Below are 19,398 nucleotides of genomic sequence, written 5' to 3'. Positions count from 1 at the left end.
GGTAAAATAAGTATTATCGAAAGGTGCCTACATATTGGAGAAATTAGATGGAACATAAATCCCAAGAACTTGGAATGTTGCACAATTGGGAATCGATTTGGGTATATTCACGAGTGAGGAAACTGACTGACCCATCTGGTACGAATCCATGACTACATTTGCGGGTGAGGATGCTGATAAGTTAGCAGAAGCGGGTGATACCAGGAAACAAGCATGGGAGCTATTGAGTTTTGGGGATGAAGAGTACTGTGCCAGCAGCACGAAGAGCACCGTCTTACGTGACCCACTTATGAAATATATTCACCAACTGTTGAGCCACACGGTAACAGCATGTGGTCAAAGTGAAGGAGTCGTGAATTTGAGGGATTTATGGTCCTTGTATTGCATTAAGAATGACATTGCTTGCAACATCACTTATCTGTTTTGTCAACTTTTCAGAACAAATGCAAATGCAAATGCAAAGAGCCTGTATACCCCGATCTTTGGCGGTGCATGGATTTATAAGCTTTACAAAGCCTACTGTGCAGACACATAAGGAACATGAAGCCCGAATCCGATCGCACTCAACCTCGGTTATTGCATCAGCATGCAAATGGTCCAACAGGTCAGCCGAAACCCGGAAATGTGGAGGTTTCAGGATACCCTAAACCAGATTTGGGATCCTGAGGATCTGATTGAGATGATGATCCAGGACATACCCCGAGAGAAAAGGAGGATCAAAACCCCGACAGACCCGCTGCCGCACTTACCACTAGCAGGGGGCCCATCATCATCAAGAGCCGGTCCCAGCTCGTCATACCACAGCCAGTACTCATTGAGGGCCTATACGGGCTCATTGACCATTTCCAGGCAAACACTGCTGCCTCGTTTGACAGGTTATCGAGACAGATTGCGGACTCAGATGCACAGAGAACCGCAGATTATGCAGGATCGAGGCGATATCAACCGGTTGAGTGATCGCATGGACAGGCAATGGGGACCCTTCAACCCGGACACATGTAACTGACGAGCAGCGGCAGTAGTAGGTCTGGTATGGGTATGTGTTTGGGTGGTAGTACTTTATCGACATTATTATTATTATCATGTTTAAAAAATTTACATTCTTTCGTTTGTTTGTTTGGTTGGATACTTTTTATGGCCGTGGGTGCCAAGACATTACAGTAGTTACTTATTTAGCCCGTATGGGCATGGTATGAATGATTCCATACCCAATTTTCAGTAGTATATTGCTTGGTTGTTCGTGGTTGTTTGAAGTTTTTATTATTCAGGTACAAAAAAGGAAAATGGAAGATAGGACGCTCTGTCGAAATTTCATTAGCCCGTAAGGAAGTACCTCTCCATTTTACACACCATACTTCATAAATCTAATTTTAAACTTTTATATATCTTTTCACATTGAGGACAATGTGAGATTCAAGTGTGGGGAGGGGAACTTCTTGACCAATTACTTGCTCAACTAATTATAAAATTCTTTATTAAACAAAAAAATTTGTAGTAAACAAAGGCTATTTTTCATAATCAAACCAACAGAAAATCTAGTAATTTTTTTTTGCATATAACCAAACTAAAAAAATCTATTATAACCAAAAACGTGAAAAAGTAAAAAGAAGTTTTGTAATATTGAGAACAAATTTATGCAAAATATGGCGTTTATATCAAATTCCTCCGTTACTGTAAGATAAACCTCTTGCCATATAAATATTTTTTTCGGAAGCATTGAGTGAGTCATATGTTTCGTGTGAATTAGAACTTGTCACATCTATTTATTTAAAGATCGCACGAAGCATTGTATAAGGAAAAAGGTAATGTTGTTACAAATCCCTCAAACCATTCTCTAAATTACAAAATCTAAAAAAACCTAAACCAAAACCTTACCACTTTATCCCTCTCACCGGTAAAATACAACACTGGTCTTTTATCGGCAGACCCTAAAGAACTGGAAATGCATTCTTTCGATTTCAATTTCCTTTGTTGCATTCATTTCGCAAAACCTAGGTTGCCTCCAGAACTTAGGGAGAGAATTTTTCTCTTTAGCAATGAGGTGAGGAAAAAGTGGCGCCAAGACAAACAAATGCCCCCATTCTGTGGAGTTTCCAAAAGCGCAATGAAAAAAAGAGCAAAAAGATATGAACGATGCTTAGGATGCGGAAACTGGTCCCGCAAAGGAAGATGTAGAAAAATTCAAACCCAGTCTCAACATGAATATACCGAACTAATAAGGGTGGGGGCTATTAGGCTCAAAGCTGAACGATACATTAGAGTAAGGATTTATGTTCAGAGAAGGATTGAGGAAGAACTGATTCACATCCTCGACAAAACTGGTCTTGAAGATCTGACCTTAATAGAGTCACTAGGTTTGTGAAAAAAAAATATCACCCAAACGGGAGAAAAGAAGAAGACCATTGAAGACATCCTAAGATTCCCGACAATCAGCAGAAGTTGTATTTACCATCCTCATTAACATAAAACCCTACCCGACAAATACCAATCCCTATTTAGACAAAACCAACCCATATTACATTCTGATCTATGCAACCCTTCACAAAGGTTGAGATTTGAACTTGTTACAAGCTTATTAATCATAGGTCACATTTTGACTAAAGAGTGTTCACATACACACATCACAGGTATGATCAGATATACAAACCGAGTGTGAGTGAATATTGTGAGAATGTGACGTTTTGCATAAACATAAGCTCATAAAAACAAATCACCTTTTTATATATCACTACATATATTCCTATGATTTAAGGTTGGTTATTTTTTCTTATTTTCTTAGAACTCTTTTGGGGATATTTGAAGCTATGGTCCTAACTTGCTATTTTTAGAGAAAATTTATAAATAGTTTGCTTGAGGACAAGCAAGGTTCAAGTGTGGGGATGTTTGATGTACATAAAACTATACATCTTTTTAGCATCAAATAATCTCTAAAAACTGCAACTTCTATTGAATAATATAGCTCAAAAGGCTACTTATCACATTAAAATGCAATTTCAGGTAAACCCAAGCCTTAAATGAAGAAACAAGTGAAAAGAGGAAGAAAAACGAAAGAAAAACCAAGAAAAACCTCAACCACGCCCTTGTTCTTCAAGAACCACGCCCCCTACTTTTGAACACAAGAGAAGACAAAAATCTACAAGAAAAGACAAACACTAGACAAAGAAGCACGGGGCCATGCTTAAGCCACCATGGGGCTGTGGTCACCTTTCAGATAAGATAAAAAAGAATTAGCGCATGTCACCAAAAAGCACGGGGCCATGCCTCAGGAAGCACGCCCCCGTGGTGAGTCATCATGTACGATCTGACAGCATTTAGTGCAACTGGACACCTGGACACGGGACTGTGCCTCTAAGGACACGGGGTCGTGCCTACTTCCTCAGACTGCCTATAAATAGAGGAGAATTTTGCATTAATCAAGTGTGCTTGAAGAAAATATCTATACGGGTTTCTCTTATAAAAACACTTACATCACACTCATATTGAAGATCTTGTGAAGAGTTTGAAGGCTTGGAGGTTACCATCATCATCCATCATCATCAACATCATCATAATCCATCATCATCATTAAGAAGGGAGATTCATCCACATTTGGTTAGATTGTTCTAGTTTAATCTTGTTATCATCATCTCTTTTAATGTTCATAACAATGCTCATTATGAACTAAACTCCATTTACCATCTAAAATCTATGAAGAAGCTTTTTTTTACTTGATGATTATGTGAAACATGTGGTTTAGTTTCGTAAAGTACATGGTTATTTTGCAATTATCCATTGATGAATAAATATTTTATCACTTTAACTTAATACATCAAGGTTGATGACAAAAAATCATTCGTGATCACTCATGTTCTTGGAAACTAGAAATGGTAAAAATAATACTTTGATAACTTATTTAAGATAAAACATGGATCCTTATGTTGTACTTATAAATGATGAGATATAGGTTATGATCTATTTCTCTAGTTTTGATCATTCTAAAATAACATTTTTAACACGATTGCTTATGTTATCATGCTAGTTAAAGAAATCATATGTTAATGGAATGTGTAACTATAGCCTAATCTAATCAACCAAGGGGAGGTTGTGTGAGTTAACTACAACCACTCGAAGTTCTTAGGATTGGTATTTGAGAAATCGAAGTCAGTCCTAATCGTTCTACTTTACCAACTGCTTGTCTACTTAAATTGACATTCTCGTGGTAGCATGCTATTAAGCATAGGATGGACTTGAAAATATGCATCATATTTTATATTATGTCATAGAATATGTTCACTCAAAAATGAGGAATATAGTCTATCATACATTATTAGGGCAAGTTTATCACATGTTTATTTAATAATCATCAAGGAACAGAGAAGTGGATTCTTGATCTTACATGGTAACCTTCATATAATTGAACTACTCGTTCAAAACTTCTCTTCTTATCACCTATATATTATATATAAGTATTTATATTTTATAAAAAGTTCAAAAAATCAACCCAAAAATGATTTAAACTCTATGATTACATAAAGACAAAGATTCATTATTAGAAATATTTGTGTCCACGGATCGATACTTGGTTCTTACCAATACTATTTTACATACAACGATATGTACACTTGCCTATTTTGTGTGTGTTTAGTTTCACTAGAAATCACTTTTATAAATTTAAAACACGATCTTGTGCAAAGCTAAATCTCCGATTCATAATATATTTTAACGCACCGCACATAATATATTTTACTGCTGAAACCGCCGAAACAATCAAAGACGAGCCAGTAGACGCCATGACATCCGGAGAAAATCAAACCAAAGAAATGATGGATGCACAAAACAATGAACCAAACATGAGCCAGTATGCCAAGCCAACTCTCGAAGGCAACGACACTTGAGTGGCACCACTCGATATCACTGAAAATTTCAAAATCAAATCAAGCACCATTCATATGGTGGAAAATTTAGTTCAATTTCATGGTCTCCTCGACGAAGACCCTCTTTCTCATATATCCCGATTCTTATGAATCTGCGAAACCTTTAAAATTCAAAACTGTTCAGAAGATCGGATCAAACTCAAACTCTTTCCTTTCTCTCTAAGGTGTCAAGCCTTAGTTCCTTCTGGTTCGATCACCAACTGAGACCAGATGGTTGAACAGTTTCTCCTCAAATACTTTCCGCCTGATAAAATTGCCAAATACCGAGCCAGCATTACCGGATTCCGGACCGACGATGATGTGTCGTTACACGCAGCATGGGAGAGATACAAAAATCTTCTGATAAGATGCCCACACCATGGACTGAGCGTATGGTTGCAAGTACAAACTTTCTTTGATGCACAATCCAGTCAAAACAAATAGGCCATCGACCAAGTCGCCGGTGGAGAACTGGGATCCAAATCACCTAACGAAGCATTTGAAATCATGGAGAAGGAAGCAAAGAAAAGTTTCGCTTATAACCCACAAATATCTACACCAACACATAAAGGAATGCACCACGTCGATTCCAACACTCTTGTCACCGCACAGCTTGAGGCCCTTTCTAAAAAAATCGAACAACTTCAAGCTGAACTATCAAAAACCAAGATCACCTGTGACACCTGTGGAGGAACTTATAACACGAGTGACTGCAAACAAGTCATTAAGTATATGGAAGAAGTTGACTTCATCTCCCGTCAAAACAAAGCTTTCAGCAACAACTACAATCCAGGATGGATAAACCACCCGAATTTCAGTTGGAAGGACGGAGGTAACACTCAAACCCTCCCCGGATTCGAAAGGAGACCAATGAATCAAAAAAACGCTTGCAGAATCTAGAAACTCAAATCAGAAAAATTGCCCGACAATTATTCAAAAGACTACCTGGAACTCTTCTAAGCAACACAACCACCAATCCAAATGCAACAACTAACAATGTTACACTAAGAAGTTGCACAACCACTGTTTCCTCACCAACTTCAGAACCAGTTGTGGAGAAGGAAGCCCCTGACAAAACGCATGAGATACTGATTCCAACAGGCACCGTGCAACCTAAGGAACCAGTCTGAACATATGTTCCACCTATTCCATACCCTGGATGGCTGAAACGGGAGATATTGGAAGCCCAGTACGGGAAGTTTTTAGATATCTTCAAACAACTCCACATCAACATCCCTTTCGTTGAAGCCATTGCTCAAATGCCGAAATATTCAAAATTTCTCAAAGAAGTGCTGACTAACAAGAGGAAGCTGGAGAAGCTCTCACATGTCACTCTGAGTGAAGAATGTTCAGCTGTCCTCCAAAACAAGCTGCCACCAAAAATGACCGATCTAGGGAGCTTTACTATCCCTTGTCTCATAGGAAATTTGTCTGTTGGCAATGCCCTAGCTGACCTAGGTGCTAGTATTAACTTAATGCCTTATTCGGTTTTTGCAAAACTAGGGATAAGAGAACTAAAGCCCACCCGCATGAGCATTCAGTTAGCTGACCGATCCATTAAATATCCTCGGGACATTGTTGAAAACATGCTTGTCAAAATTGACAAATTTGTTTTCCCTATAGATTTTATAATTCTAGATATGGAAGAAAACAAAAGTGTACATCTGATTTTAGGGAGACCCTTCTTAGCCACTGCAAAGGCTATTATTGATGTTTGGACCGGCAAACTCACTCTCAGGATCAATGATGAGGCTATCACTTTTGACATAGGAAAGTCTATGCAACATCCGCAAAATCACGATGACACATTATATTGTGTTGACATCATCGATTCTATCGTGAGTTGCTATGTGCGGAAATCTTCCATTAACACTCCATTAGAAACACAAATCTTAACTGACGACATCACTAAACCCGTTTTAGATCAGGATAATCTCAATAACTATCAAGAAACATTAGAAATAGTATGTGAGATTACCGCATGCAATGAAAAATCAAAAACATCAATCGAAGTGTTGGTGCATTTTGTGACCGTTGCTATGCAATTCTGACAAGTGGAACGCCACAGGCGAAGTTAGAACAACTTCGCCATAGGCGAAGTTATAACAACTTCGCCATAGGAGAAGTTAGCACAACTTCTGCCATAGGCGAAGTTATATCAACTTCGCCATAGGCGAAGTTGTAACAACTTCGCCTACAGGCCCAAGCCCGTGAAGTTTATATATATATATATATGTGTGTGTGTGTGTCGTGTTTAGGGTTAAGGATCCAGAAATCAGAGTATTGTGTGATAAGTTTAATTAGCTAGAGAGAAACCGAGAGAGTGAGCCATGTGGGACGGCCCGAGGTAGAGCTCACCTCGGGTCGGCCGTGTCATTTGTTTTCATGTTTGGTATGTAAGTGTTTTGATTATTATATAAGAATCTGCAGATTTGATTATCCCGTTCTTGTATTTGTTCGTGTATTTGTTCGTGTACGTGTTTGTGTTCTTCATCTTTACACCAATAAACGAGTCTAGGAGGATTCCGCACTCCTAGACCTCGTGCGGATCTCGTATCGATCGGCGACGCCCCGGGGGGACCTATATGTGGTATCAGAGCCTTAGGCTCTTATGCTATGGTTCGAGATCTGCGTTTTGGTGTTTCTGGCACGTTTCTGTGCGTTTCTGGCCGAACAGCGCCGCAGGCGAAGTTATTGTTCATCAGGCGAAGTTTCCGTCACTGTTCGTAGGGTTTAGGCGAAGATATAAGGTTAAGCGAAGTTATCCACAACTTCGCCTACCTCACAAGTTCGCTTATCAGCCAGGCGAAGTTAAGGAGGAGCGATGTTAACTTTAGGCGAAGTTAACGAGTTTAAAAAAAAAAAAAAGAGTATTTTGGTGTTTTCGTCTGTATGGCCAGGTGTACACGATTATTATGAGACCGGAGATGTTGTTCCGTCAACGAGTGAAACTTGTTATCTCTGGGTCTTACGTGTGAACAAATACGTGTCAACTCTGGATATGGAGTTGAGTTTGTGAATAGGATATTGATTGAAACTGGATATTGACACATATTTGGGTGTTTGTGGGCAATGAAATTGTTGTTGTTCGAGGTTGACCAACTGAAGAAAGTCAAATTGAACTGAAGGTTTTTGTCATTACTGGATTGCGGTCAGAGCATATTATTTATGTTATTTTCAAGGCGTTCGAGAATTGGATCCTGAAACGTGATGATTATTTATTAGAGTGAAAATTCTGGAACAAGTTGGATTTAATCGGGAACTAAAGTGTTTATGTTCTTGATTGTTATCCCTGGTGATTGAAGATGCTTCGGATTAATTAATGGTCATGTGTTAGATTCTGTCAAGGTGGTTTTGTGATGAAATTGATCACTTGATGTTGAGTAGTTGAAGATTAAACCTTATCGTATGCCGACGAGTTGGTGAAGTTGTGGAGGAAGCCCAACTTCACGTGTTGGTGAAGTCAGATGGACTCACGTGATTGATTGAGATGATCTATTGGCACGAGGATGCATGCATTTCAAAGACCTCAATCGTTATAGTCGGAGAAGCTTACACTGAAGGGGAGATCTGATATGGAAGACGCTGGGTGATTGGTAGATTTGTGAAGCTACATGACAGTTTCAGACACGGCTGGTTGAAGGGCAAACAGAAGATCATCAGTTAAGAGGGAGTCTGTTGGTGCATGTTTTTGTAACAGATGATCTTTCGTGTTTGTTAGAATTGAGAGCAACGGTCAAAGGGGAGTCTGTTGGTGCATTTTGTGACCGTCGCTATGCAATTCTGACCAGCGGAACGCCACAGGCGAAGTTAGAACAACTTCGCCATAGGCGAAGTTATAACAACTTCGCCATAGGAGAAGTTAGCACAACTTCTGCCATAGGCGAAGTTATATCAACTTCGCCATAGGCGAAGTTGTAACAACTTCGCCTACAGGCCCAAGCCCGTGAAGTTTATATATATATGTGTGTGTCGTGTTTAGGGTTAAGGATCCAGAAATCAGAGTATTGTGTGATAAGTTTAATTAGCTAGAGAGAAACCGAGAGAGTGAGCCGTGTGGGACGGCCCGAGGTAGAGCTCACCTCGGGTCGGCCGTGTCATTTGTTTTCATGTTTGGTATGTAAGTGTTTTGATTATTATATAAGAATCTGCAGATTTGATTATCCCGTTCTTGTATTTGTTCGTGTACGTGTTTGTGTTCTTCATCTTTACACCAATAAACGAGTCTAGGAGGATTCCGCACTCCTAGACCTCGTGCGGATCTCGTATCGATCGGCGACGCCCCGGGGGGACCTACACGAAGAACCACCAGACTTAGAGTTAAAATAACTACCGAACCATCTCGAATATGCTTTTCTAGAAAAAGACTCTCAACTCCCAGTGATTATTTCATCTCACCTTTCTGAAGAAGAGAAAGACGAACTTCTTAAGGTTCTTAAGAATCATAAGAAGGCCATCGCATGGAAGATCATGGATATCAAAGCAATCAGCCCTTCCTTTTGTACTCACAAAATCCTCATGGAGGAAGAATACAAACACTTGGTCCAACATCAAAGACGTCTCATTCCAACATGCAAGATGTGGTGAAAAAGAAAGTAATCAAACTCGATGCAGGATTAATTTACCCAATATAAGATTCACCTTGGGTTAGTCCAGTTCAAGTAGTACCCAAGAAGGGAGGAATGACAGTTGTAATGAATGAGAAGGACGAGCTAATCCCAATGAGGACTATCACAGGCTGGCGAGTTTGCATTGACTACTGGAAGCTTAATGATGCCACAAGAAAAGATCATTTTCCATTTTCTTTCATTGACCAAATGCTTGAACGTTTATCAGGAAAAATGTTCTACTGTTTTCTTGATGGATTTCCCGGATACTTTCAAATTCCAATTTCTCCTGAAGATCAGGAGAAAACCACCTTTACATGCCCGTATAGAACCTTTTCCTACCGAAGAATGCCATTTGGACTATGTAATGCTCCAGCCACCTTCCAACGTTGCATGGTGGCCATCTTTCATGAAATGATCGAACACTCTATGTAAGTTTTCATGGACGACTTCTCAGTCTTTAGAGACTCCTAACATTTATTAAAAATCTAAACAAAATGTTAGCTAGGTGTGAAGAAGTAAATTTAGTACTCAACTGGGAAAAATGTCACTTTATGATTAAAGAGGGCATTGTTCTCAGTCATAAGATATCCCAAGCAGGACTAGAAGTTTATATGGCAAAAATCGAAACCATATCCAAACTTCCACCACCAACTTCAGTCAAGGCCATCAGAAGTTTTCTAGGTCATGCAAGATTCTATCGTTGTTTCATAAAAGACTTCTCCAAAATTGCTAGACCTGTGACCAAACTTCTAGAAAAATGCGCACCATTTATCTTCTCTAAAGAATGTGTTGAGTCATTCAACATATTAAAATACAAACTTGTCAACGCCCCAATCATGACTACACCCGATTGGATCCTTCCATTCGAGATCATGTGTGATGCAAGTGACTTTGAAGTTGGAGCCATACTCGGACAACGCAAAGAAAATCATTTTCACCCAATTTACTACGCTAGTAAAACTCTTAACGATGCACAAGAAAATTACACCACAGCAGAAAAAGAGCTATTAGCAGTAGTTTTTGCCTTTGAAAAATTTAGATCCTACCAAGTTCTTTCCAAAACCATAGTTTACACTGACCATAGCCGCCATACGCTACCTCTTCAACAAGCAAGATGCAAAACCCAGACTTATCCAATGGATTTTACTACTCTAGATGTTCGATATAGAAGTCAAGGACAAGAAATGAGCAGAGAATGTAGCCGCAAACCATCTTTCACGCTTAGAATACCCAACTTCAAAAGAACATCACGAGGAAATTATTAATGATAATTTTCCACATGAAGTTCTCATGCATATCCAAGCAGTCATGCAAGAGGAGGACGAAAGCCCTTGGTTTACCGATTTCGCAAACTATCTAGCCTGTAGAATCCTAAGAAAAGGGCCAACTCATCAACAGCAGAAGAAATTCATCTCCGACCTTAAGTTCTATTTTTGGGAAGATCCATACTTTTTTAGGATAGGTGCCAAGTAGGTTGTTCGTAGGTGCGTATTAGGAAAGGAAGCCTTAGGTATCCTCAAGCACTGCCATGAAGGACCGACTGGAGGACACCACAGTACCGCCACCATGGCCAGGAAAGTGTTTGATGCAGGATTTTTCTAGCCCACCATATATAAGGGCACACATACTTTGATCCAAGCATGCGACGCTTGTCAAAGAGCTGGAAACATCGCAGCTAAAAATGAGAAGGCTCAAAAAGGCATTCAAATTTGTGAAGTCTTTGATGTATGGGGGATAGATTTCATGGGCCCATTCTCTAACTCATTCAGAAATAAGTACATCCTTGTAGCAGTCGACTATGTGTCTAAATGGGTAGAAGCACAAGCGCTTCCCACAAATGATGCTCGAGTAGTTGTACATTTTCTGAAAACGTTATTTTCACGTTTTGGTACTCCGGAAGCCCTAATTAGCGACAGAAGTACTCACTTCTGTAACGTTCTAATGGACAAAGACTTAGCACGGTATGGAGTTTACCACCGATTGGCAACACCATATCACCCTCAGACTAGTGGGCAAGTAGAGGTCTTGAATATGGGAATTAAGAGGATCCTTGAAAGAACTATAGGAATTAATCGCAAAAATTGGGCAGAAAAAAGTTAGATGACGCTTTGTGGGCCCTTAGGACAGCCTACAAAACCCCCCATAGGAACAACACCTTTCAAACTCTTATATGGGAAAGCATGTCATCTACCAGTAGAACTAAAGCATAGAGCCTATTGGGCTCTCAGAGAAGTGAATTTTGATTTAACGTCCGCCGGTAAAAACCGGGATGATCAAATTAACGAGCTAGAAGAACTAAGGGCACTGGCCTATGAAAACTCCTGGTCTTACAAAGAAAAGAGTAAACGTTTACACGACGCTCATTTGAAGGGAAACAAAAAGTTTCAAGTTGGTGATCGAGTACTATTATATAACACACGTTTACGTCTTTTCCTAGGAAAACTGAAATCTTGCTGGACAGGTTCATACGCAGTCGAATCAGTTTTTGACCATGGGATAGTTGAGATCTCAAATTCTAACGGCCACAAGTTCAAAGTCAATGGACATCGATTAAAACCGTACATCGATGGGCCATTCGAAGAGGTTTCGGAGATAGTAATCCTCCGCCCAAATCAATGAACATACAAGAAGAAAGGTCTGGCCAAGACCTTCGTTAAACTAGGTCTTGTAAATATGTTCCGTTGTTTTAAAAAAAAATATTAAAAAATATATTAAGTGTCTAAAACACGGGGGCGTGCTCCTTGGAGCACGATCCCGTGCCACAAAGTGCGGGTCGTAATCTTCGCTACAAAAATCTCAGTCAGACTGGTTTCTAAAAGAATTGGCAGGCCAAAAGTACGGGGTCGTGCTTCTACAAGCATGGGGTCGTGCCTGCTTCTACAAGCATGGGGTCGTGCCTGACAATTTCTTGGCTATAAATAAGACCTCTTGCCAAAGCATTTCTTGTAATCAAATCTTTTTAAATTACCATATGGCATTTTGGCATTTTTTATTTATTTTTTCTTTTTCATTAAACTACTTTACATCAAATCTCTTTAAATTGTCACATGGCATTTTGAATTTTTTTTTTTTTACTTTTTCCTTTTTATAAAAATATTTTTCATCAAATCTCTTTAAATTGTCACATGCCATTTTGGCATTATTTTTATTTTTTCTTTTTCATCAAATCTCTTTAAACCGACACATGACATTTTTTTTTATTTTTTCCTTTTCATTAAAATTAAAATTCAATTCACATATAGCGGGTTATGTAAACAACCATACTATGTTAAAAGCAATTCAATTTCCATCCTTCAAGCTTAAACCTAACAATTCTTGTAATCCTCAACCCTAATTCTATAATGATTATATCATAATTCAAAGTATAAATGCGATTAGACTATACATATTCATTTAATTTAACGATCGACGTCTGCTTTTGCATTTGTCTTCTAAATTGGAATTATAAGGTTTGTTTGATTTTTTTCTTTTTACATGTGTTTCAATCGATATTCATCAACATGGGTATCGATTTATCGAATGCAACACAAAATTAAAACATTCATAGGCGATTCGTTGGTAAAAACATGGGTTTCGATAAATTAATTATATCCTTTTGGTTCTTTGATTAAATTCAATTTATGAAATGTGGCTTCTCAAATTTTATCGCTTTGGTTTGAAATAAAGAGTTATATTCAAATTTCTATATAACTTTGTACAACATGGCCTATATATATATAGTCTCCATGAAAGCTTACCAATAGAAAACTTTAAAGTTTTGTAACGTTTGTTAACTACTATAAAATACTAATGTCTATTACGTGTATGCTATTGGTAATTTTATGATATTAACAAAAATGTTTGTAAATGTTTATATTATCATTTATTTATCGTTTTTGTTTTATTATCACCCTGTGTACTGCATGTGTTTTTTTTATCATATATTTTTTACTAACCCGTGTATCACGCGGATTCTAACCTAGTGTTGTTATATTTTTATAAAAGAAAAATAGGTTTTTCAAACCTTCGTACAAATTAGAACAAAAGTGTTTTAAGACTGAATCAAAGGAGGTAGAATGTCATCATTTTCTAAACCCTCTTTCTAAAAGTCAAATTTCTTGTATTGTTTAGAATGACTAATGTTTGGAGGTCTGCCTATTAATTCAATTTTGAGGGCCTTATTATATGCGATGAGTCTTAAATCTTAATGGGCAATTTTTAGGGCTACAGGTTCTCGCTGAGATTGAGAACATGTGTAGATTTATACATGGCAATCTTCACTATATATCTAAGTTTGGTTGGGCATATTGAACCTTTAAAACACTGCTACGGGTCATATTGTGCTAATGATTCATCAGTAACGGATCATATTAAGCATAAATAAACTAAGTCTGGGGACTTTGAAAAGAGTTAATTACTTGGGGATCCATATTGCGAATGGGAGGTTGTGATCATGAGCCAAATGACTAACCATCAAAACGTATACATATATATCGACTTGTAACAGAAATAACACGTGCTGTTGATGCAGGGCTCGAAGAGTTATCATGCACCATGAATGGAATCAATAACAGATTACCACATTCAAACCTAAACAATCTAACTCTTAATTTTGTATTATTGTACATATTTCAATTCATATCCAATTATACATCACAAGTAGCAATTGATATGTATACATACGGCATGCAGTCACGCCACCACCAGGTTTTATATCAATCAATCAATCAATCATGCCCAGTAAAATCCCACAGACAGCAAAGCTATAAGTAGGGTCTGGGGAGGGTGGGATGTAGGCACACCGTACCTCTATCCAAAGGAATAAAGAGGTGGCATCCAGAGAGACCCTCGGCTCTAAGTACATGTGTATGAAGCAAAATAAAGGAAATCAAAGTTTAACAGTTATATAAAAACTACTACTAATTAAAATAATATTAATAATAAGATCACAGTTTAACAGCTATATAAAAGCTAATAATAATTATAATAATAATAATAATATATGTAAGGGAAATACCATTATGGTATGTGACCTAAATAAGTTAAGTCTAAGCCCTAAGGTATTCAATTCTCTCTAAAAATCCTTAACTTTAATTCTACTTCTCTACGAATTCCTATCCTCAACCATGTCCTCGGAGAGGTTTAGCTCTATCAAATCATGCCTAATCCTCTCATCCCAAGTCAAATTCGGTCGTCCTCTACCCCTCCTCCCCTCTATAGTAATGTTTTCTACGGATCTAACAGGATTCGTCGTCTGTCTTCTCTTTACATGTCCAAACCATCTCAATCTCCACTCTCTTATCTTGTCTGCTATGTTCGCCACCCCTAATCTCTCGCGAAACACAACGTTTCTTATTCGGTCTAGCCTTGCGTGCCCACACATCCAACGTAGCATTCTCATTTCTGCTACCTCCATCTTCCGCACTTGTGCCTTCTTGATGGCCCAACAATAAAACCACCAGGTTTTATATCATGAAATATAATTACCACCCACATTTTGAATAATCATGACTTAACCAAAATGTAAAAGAATAGTGGTCATTGCAATTTGCAACCCTTCAAACAATCAATCACATATCTTTGGCAAATGACAAGCCCATTGTGTACGGCCTACTGAATCTTGATTTAGATTTAGATTTATCTTGATCTTTGCTTACTTTGGTCAACACGGGCTCTTTTAAGCCTGAGTCACTAGCATCTGTTAGAAACTGAAGACCCTGAACAAGTGAAGTGCAAAATGTCAACGAAAAAATTATGTATGACTGGAATGAGAATTAAAAAAGCATTCAAACACACGTCGCAAACCTTTAAAGAAGTCTCTTCAAATGTAATTTTTGATTGTTCTCCTATCTTAGCTTCAATATCCTAATGTCAGTTTAAAAGAAGATATGAGATTTATTTATTAACCAAACCAAATCACTAGATAATAACAACAATAATAAATTAATAATGGAAATTATAATATCTGACCTTAAAGAGTTTGGCGTTTATCCCATCTTTTATACCTCCAGCTACTTGCATCAAGTAGTATAGACCTGAATTGGTCATATCCTATTGATCAAAAATTAAAAATATTAACCGATAAATCGTCCATGAAATGAGTATAACAGAACAAGGTACATTCATGGTGAAAATTATAAAATTCTCACCTGTTTTCCTTCAATAAGATCAAGCTTTCCTTCCTGTTAAGTAACAAAGAACAATAAAAGAGCAAAGTTACAATTTGTGAATATTATTAGAACAAAAATGAGAAAACTTACCAAACCAGCCATCATTTGATGGATCATATCAATGTCATAACTTATCTGATTAAGATTTGACTTCACATCATTTACCTAAAATAAAATCGGAATAATAAGCAATACTTTCAAAAAGGAATAAATTTGAAGATGAACACATATAAAAACATCTAAAAAGGAAGTAAAAACTTACATCATCTGCAATATGATTACTTATTTCCTTCTGTTCATCTAACTTCCAGTCCAAGTTTTCAAGTCTTTTTGATAGATGTCTCTTTGTAGACTGTATATTTCAATGGTAAACGAAAAGATATCACAATATAATAATAATTATTATTATAATAATAATAATAATAATAAATAAATAAATAAAGGAAAGAGAATACAATCTATAAATGAGGAGTTACTCACAGCTAATGCATCAGATACGTTCTCTAATTGTTTTGAGACAGTTGATACAGCATTTGCCATATTTTGCTTAGTTACAAACATAACATCAGAAAGAGACAAACCCTGAAAACAAAATTGAAAAAATGAAATTAATTGTGACAGAACATGCATCAATGTGGTTATAAAGGAATACATCCAGTCAAACAATTTGTTGTTTATTGTAAGCAGTATTACATTATTAATCAACTTAATGTTACCTTCCACCACATATAACAATATCCCATTGCTCCTAGTGCTCCTAGTGCTGCAGCTGGCATCAAGTAAGATGATAGGCCTGCCAAATTTACAAGAAAAGTTTATTTATAAGCATATGGAAAGTTAAGAGAAAAGAAATCAAACTCAAAATCCACATAATTAGTGAGTGTCATTGCGGTTAAATTAACAATAATTTAGCTGAACTACTCAAGCAAATAGTTTTTTACATTTCACAGGTTGGCATGTTACATGTGAAATTTCATGGACCTTGGTTTCAAACATATAACAAGTAAAAAACATGTATCGGATAATATTGTTTTGTTCACAGTATGATGTTATTCATCTTCGCCACAGCTTTTATAAGATAAATGTTGAACTGAAGGTCCAGTTATGCATATTAAAACTGATAGTAACAAGAATGCAGACACTTCGTAAATATTCAACCACATAAAGGGAAATGGTGTGAAAAATAACTAAGAACAAACAACTAACAAGTCCAGTAAACGTTACTAAAGGGGTGTTTGTTTGTTGTAATAAAAACCCTATGGTTACATATTTGATTACAAGGTGTAAAATGGGAATTAGCATAAATACTTCAACGTTGTTTGGGTTATTCTAATATTTTGAATTTTGGTGCCTAATCGTTAAACGCATAAGAACAACATCAACAGTGAAAAAATTATCATCCATATCATATGTGGTCTTACACCCGCAATAATGTTCATACCAAAAAAGCAAATTCAAAGCCAAAAATTAAACAACTCCAAACTAAAAAGATATAAATTCATATATATGTTCTATTGGATTATATTTTATTTGTCATCATTATCTTCATGTTTAAACAGGAAGTAATAAAAACACTTGTATAAAAGCAAATACAAAAGAGTTCTATTCCAAAAATGAGAACTTCGGAGCGTAAATAACTGAAATAAAAATCTGGGGTTATGCTGTTAAATGCATCTAAATTATTAATTCATTATGCAATATAATGATCATGTATAGTTGTATACCTCAGCAAGGATTAAGAACTCAAAAGTAACATTGCAAATATCTATCAAGAACAAACAAAGCTAGAGTATTAAGCCCAAAGACGTATATAAAGAAGTTCAAATGTCATACCACTAGAACTAGAATCGCTATTAAATATGGTAACAGGACGGGAGAGAGACAACTCCCGGATCTCTTGTGCCAATTGTCGAATCTAGAGTGAAACCATAGACAAAAATGAGAAAAAAGTAAGCGCATAAAGTATAATTCGTTCAACTAACTATTTGAAAACAATTTCTAACATTTGCCATTACACTTTATAAGAAGTGCAACATTAACAACAATATAGCACATGCAGTTATAATTCTTTTAAGTAGCTTTTCAAATACCTGCGCTGAAAGAGCGGCACTATCGTACTTTCCAGGTTGAATTTCAATTTCATTAACGCCCGTCATTAACTCCTGGAGCTCTGATAATATATCAGAGAGTTTTCCACTCCTTAATATAACAGAACTTGTCAGACCTAATCAGCACAAAGAACATCATTAAATGGCAAATACATATTACAAAAATGAAAACATAGCTACAAGAGCCTCTATATGGCATGCTTAATCAAAAAGCCAAGATTAATATTATTAAGTTATAGTGTTTAACATTATTTAGTAGATTAAACAACAAACATCGCAATTCACAAACTTATCATACTTGTTTTCAACCATAGCCTTTAATAGCATAACTGCAACATAACACTATAAGTGGATCAAACAGGACACAAGAAAGTTGTAATTTTGGTTTCTGAAGGCTATTATACCAAAAGCCCTTCGGGCGTGTCCTCAGGAAAAGCAAGGCAAAATTCCGGCCAAATTCAAAAAATTCTGAAAAGTGGTCTGTAATATAAAATAAATGACCCTAAACTAGCCCTAAAACACGTCTAAAACCCCAAAAACTGGTATAGGTACGGTATGCATCTCAAGGCCTCTTGGTAATTGGAGCTAGGCCCAAGGCTCATCAACCTTTGACAAGCATGTGTTATACAGTTATACTCATGACCTCTGTTTCAGCAGACTTAATTCATTTACTGCATCGTATATTATCATATCAATCAACAGAATAAAAAAATTGAACCTTAATTGATTTAATAGACCCAAATTGTTGAGGCATAATAATGATTGATAAATACGGTTAATTAGGATAAACCCTAAATTATCCTCATGACCTCTGCCACTTTATACTCATGACCTCTGCCACTTTATTGTAATCGTTTTATAGTAAATTATATAAAACTTCGTTATGACAAAAAAAAAACCCTAAATCTTGAGCAATAATAATAAAGGAAACAAATACAAATCATATGATAAATAATAGAATAAGGATAAGAAATATGGGGTTTAAGGGTTTACCTGCACCGACGAGGATGAGTACTTTGGAGGAGCTAACTCCGGTTTGCATCGCCATCTTTAACAAATCTGACTATAAAAACCAGAGAGAGAGAGAGAGAGAGATGTATTATTATTATTATTATTATTATTATTATTATTATTATTATTTGCCGAGGTGATTCCACTAAAATCGTTTTTTTTACCTTACTTCCTTTTTCCGCCCTCCAACCTTTAAAAACTTTTTTAAGTCGTTAGTTTGATTGCGGTTTGATGTTTGTGGGAAAGGAGAAATGCGTTAGTAGATAGCGGGGTCTTCATTCACGTCTAGTTTAATGGACAAGTAACTTTGGATAAAGAATAGATCAAGTGAGTCTAGATAGGTGGGGTCGGTGGATTAAGTTTGTGATTTTTGTATGTTGATATGGTGACGTGTTACGTTTTGATGGTTGTATCGGTGTGTCTAGTTTCTTGCTACTTCTATTGATAAGAACTTAATTGATGGTTTGAAAAACGTATTTCGATTTTATATTTGAAGTTATAAGTATCTCTTTTGTTTCTTCTTTTTAAGGGCAATTTTAGTGCTACTCCTAGTACCATTAGGCGATAAACCTTATCCCATAACACTTTTATACCGTTAGGTCTTGAGCTATTTGATCTTTTTTTTGTT

At 36.8% G+C, this 19,398-nt stretch overlaps 1 protein-coding gene across 1 annotated transcript; it reads right to left on the bottom strand.

Moving 5' to 3' along the window:
• Positions 1 to 14,942: 14,942 nt before the first annotated feature.
• LOC143586888 (uncharacterized) lies at positions 14,943 to 18,856 on the bottom strand. The gene is made up of 11 exons (XM_077068337.1): positions 18,753 to 18,856; positions 17,742 to 17,875; positions 17,485 to 17,566; positions 16,368 to 16,444; positions 16,132 to 16,233; positions 15,914 to 16,003; positions 15,742 to 15,816; positions 15,631 to 15,663; positions 15,452 to 15,532; positions 15,287 to 15,346; positions 14,943 to 15,198 (listed from the first exon to the last, which is right to left on the bottom strand). Exons 1-11 carry the CDS (start codon positions 18,805 to 18,807, stop codon positions 15,052 to 15,054), a joined length of 936 nt encoding a protein of 311 aa, XP_076924452.1. The 5' UTR covers positions 18,808 to 18,856; the 3' UTR covers positions 14,943 to 15,051.
• Positions 18,857 to 19,398: the final 542 nt, after the last annotated feature.

Source organism: Bidens hawaiensis, unplaced genomic scaffold, assembly GCF_021521415.1.
Source record: "Bidens hawaiensis isolate Kalapana, Puna unplaced genomic scaffold, B.hawaiensis_p1.1 tig00035036_1, whole genome shotgun sequence".
In the NCBI taxonomy this organism is placed as follows: domain Eukaryota; kingdom Viridiplantae; phylum Streptophyta; class Magnoliopsida; order Asterales; family Asteraceae; genus Bidens; species Bidens hawaiensis.
The sequence above is the reverse complement of the archived record's forward strand: the minus strand, read 5'-3'. Positions and strand labels throughout refer to the sequence as shown.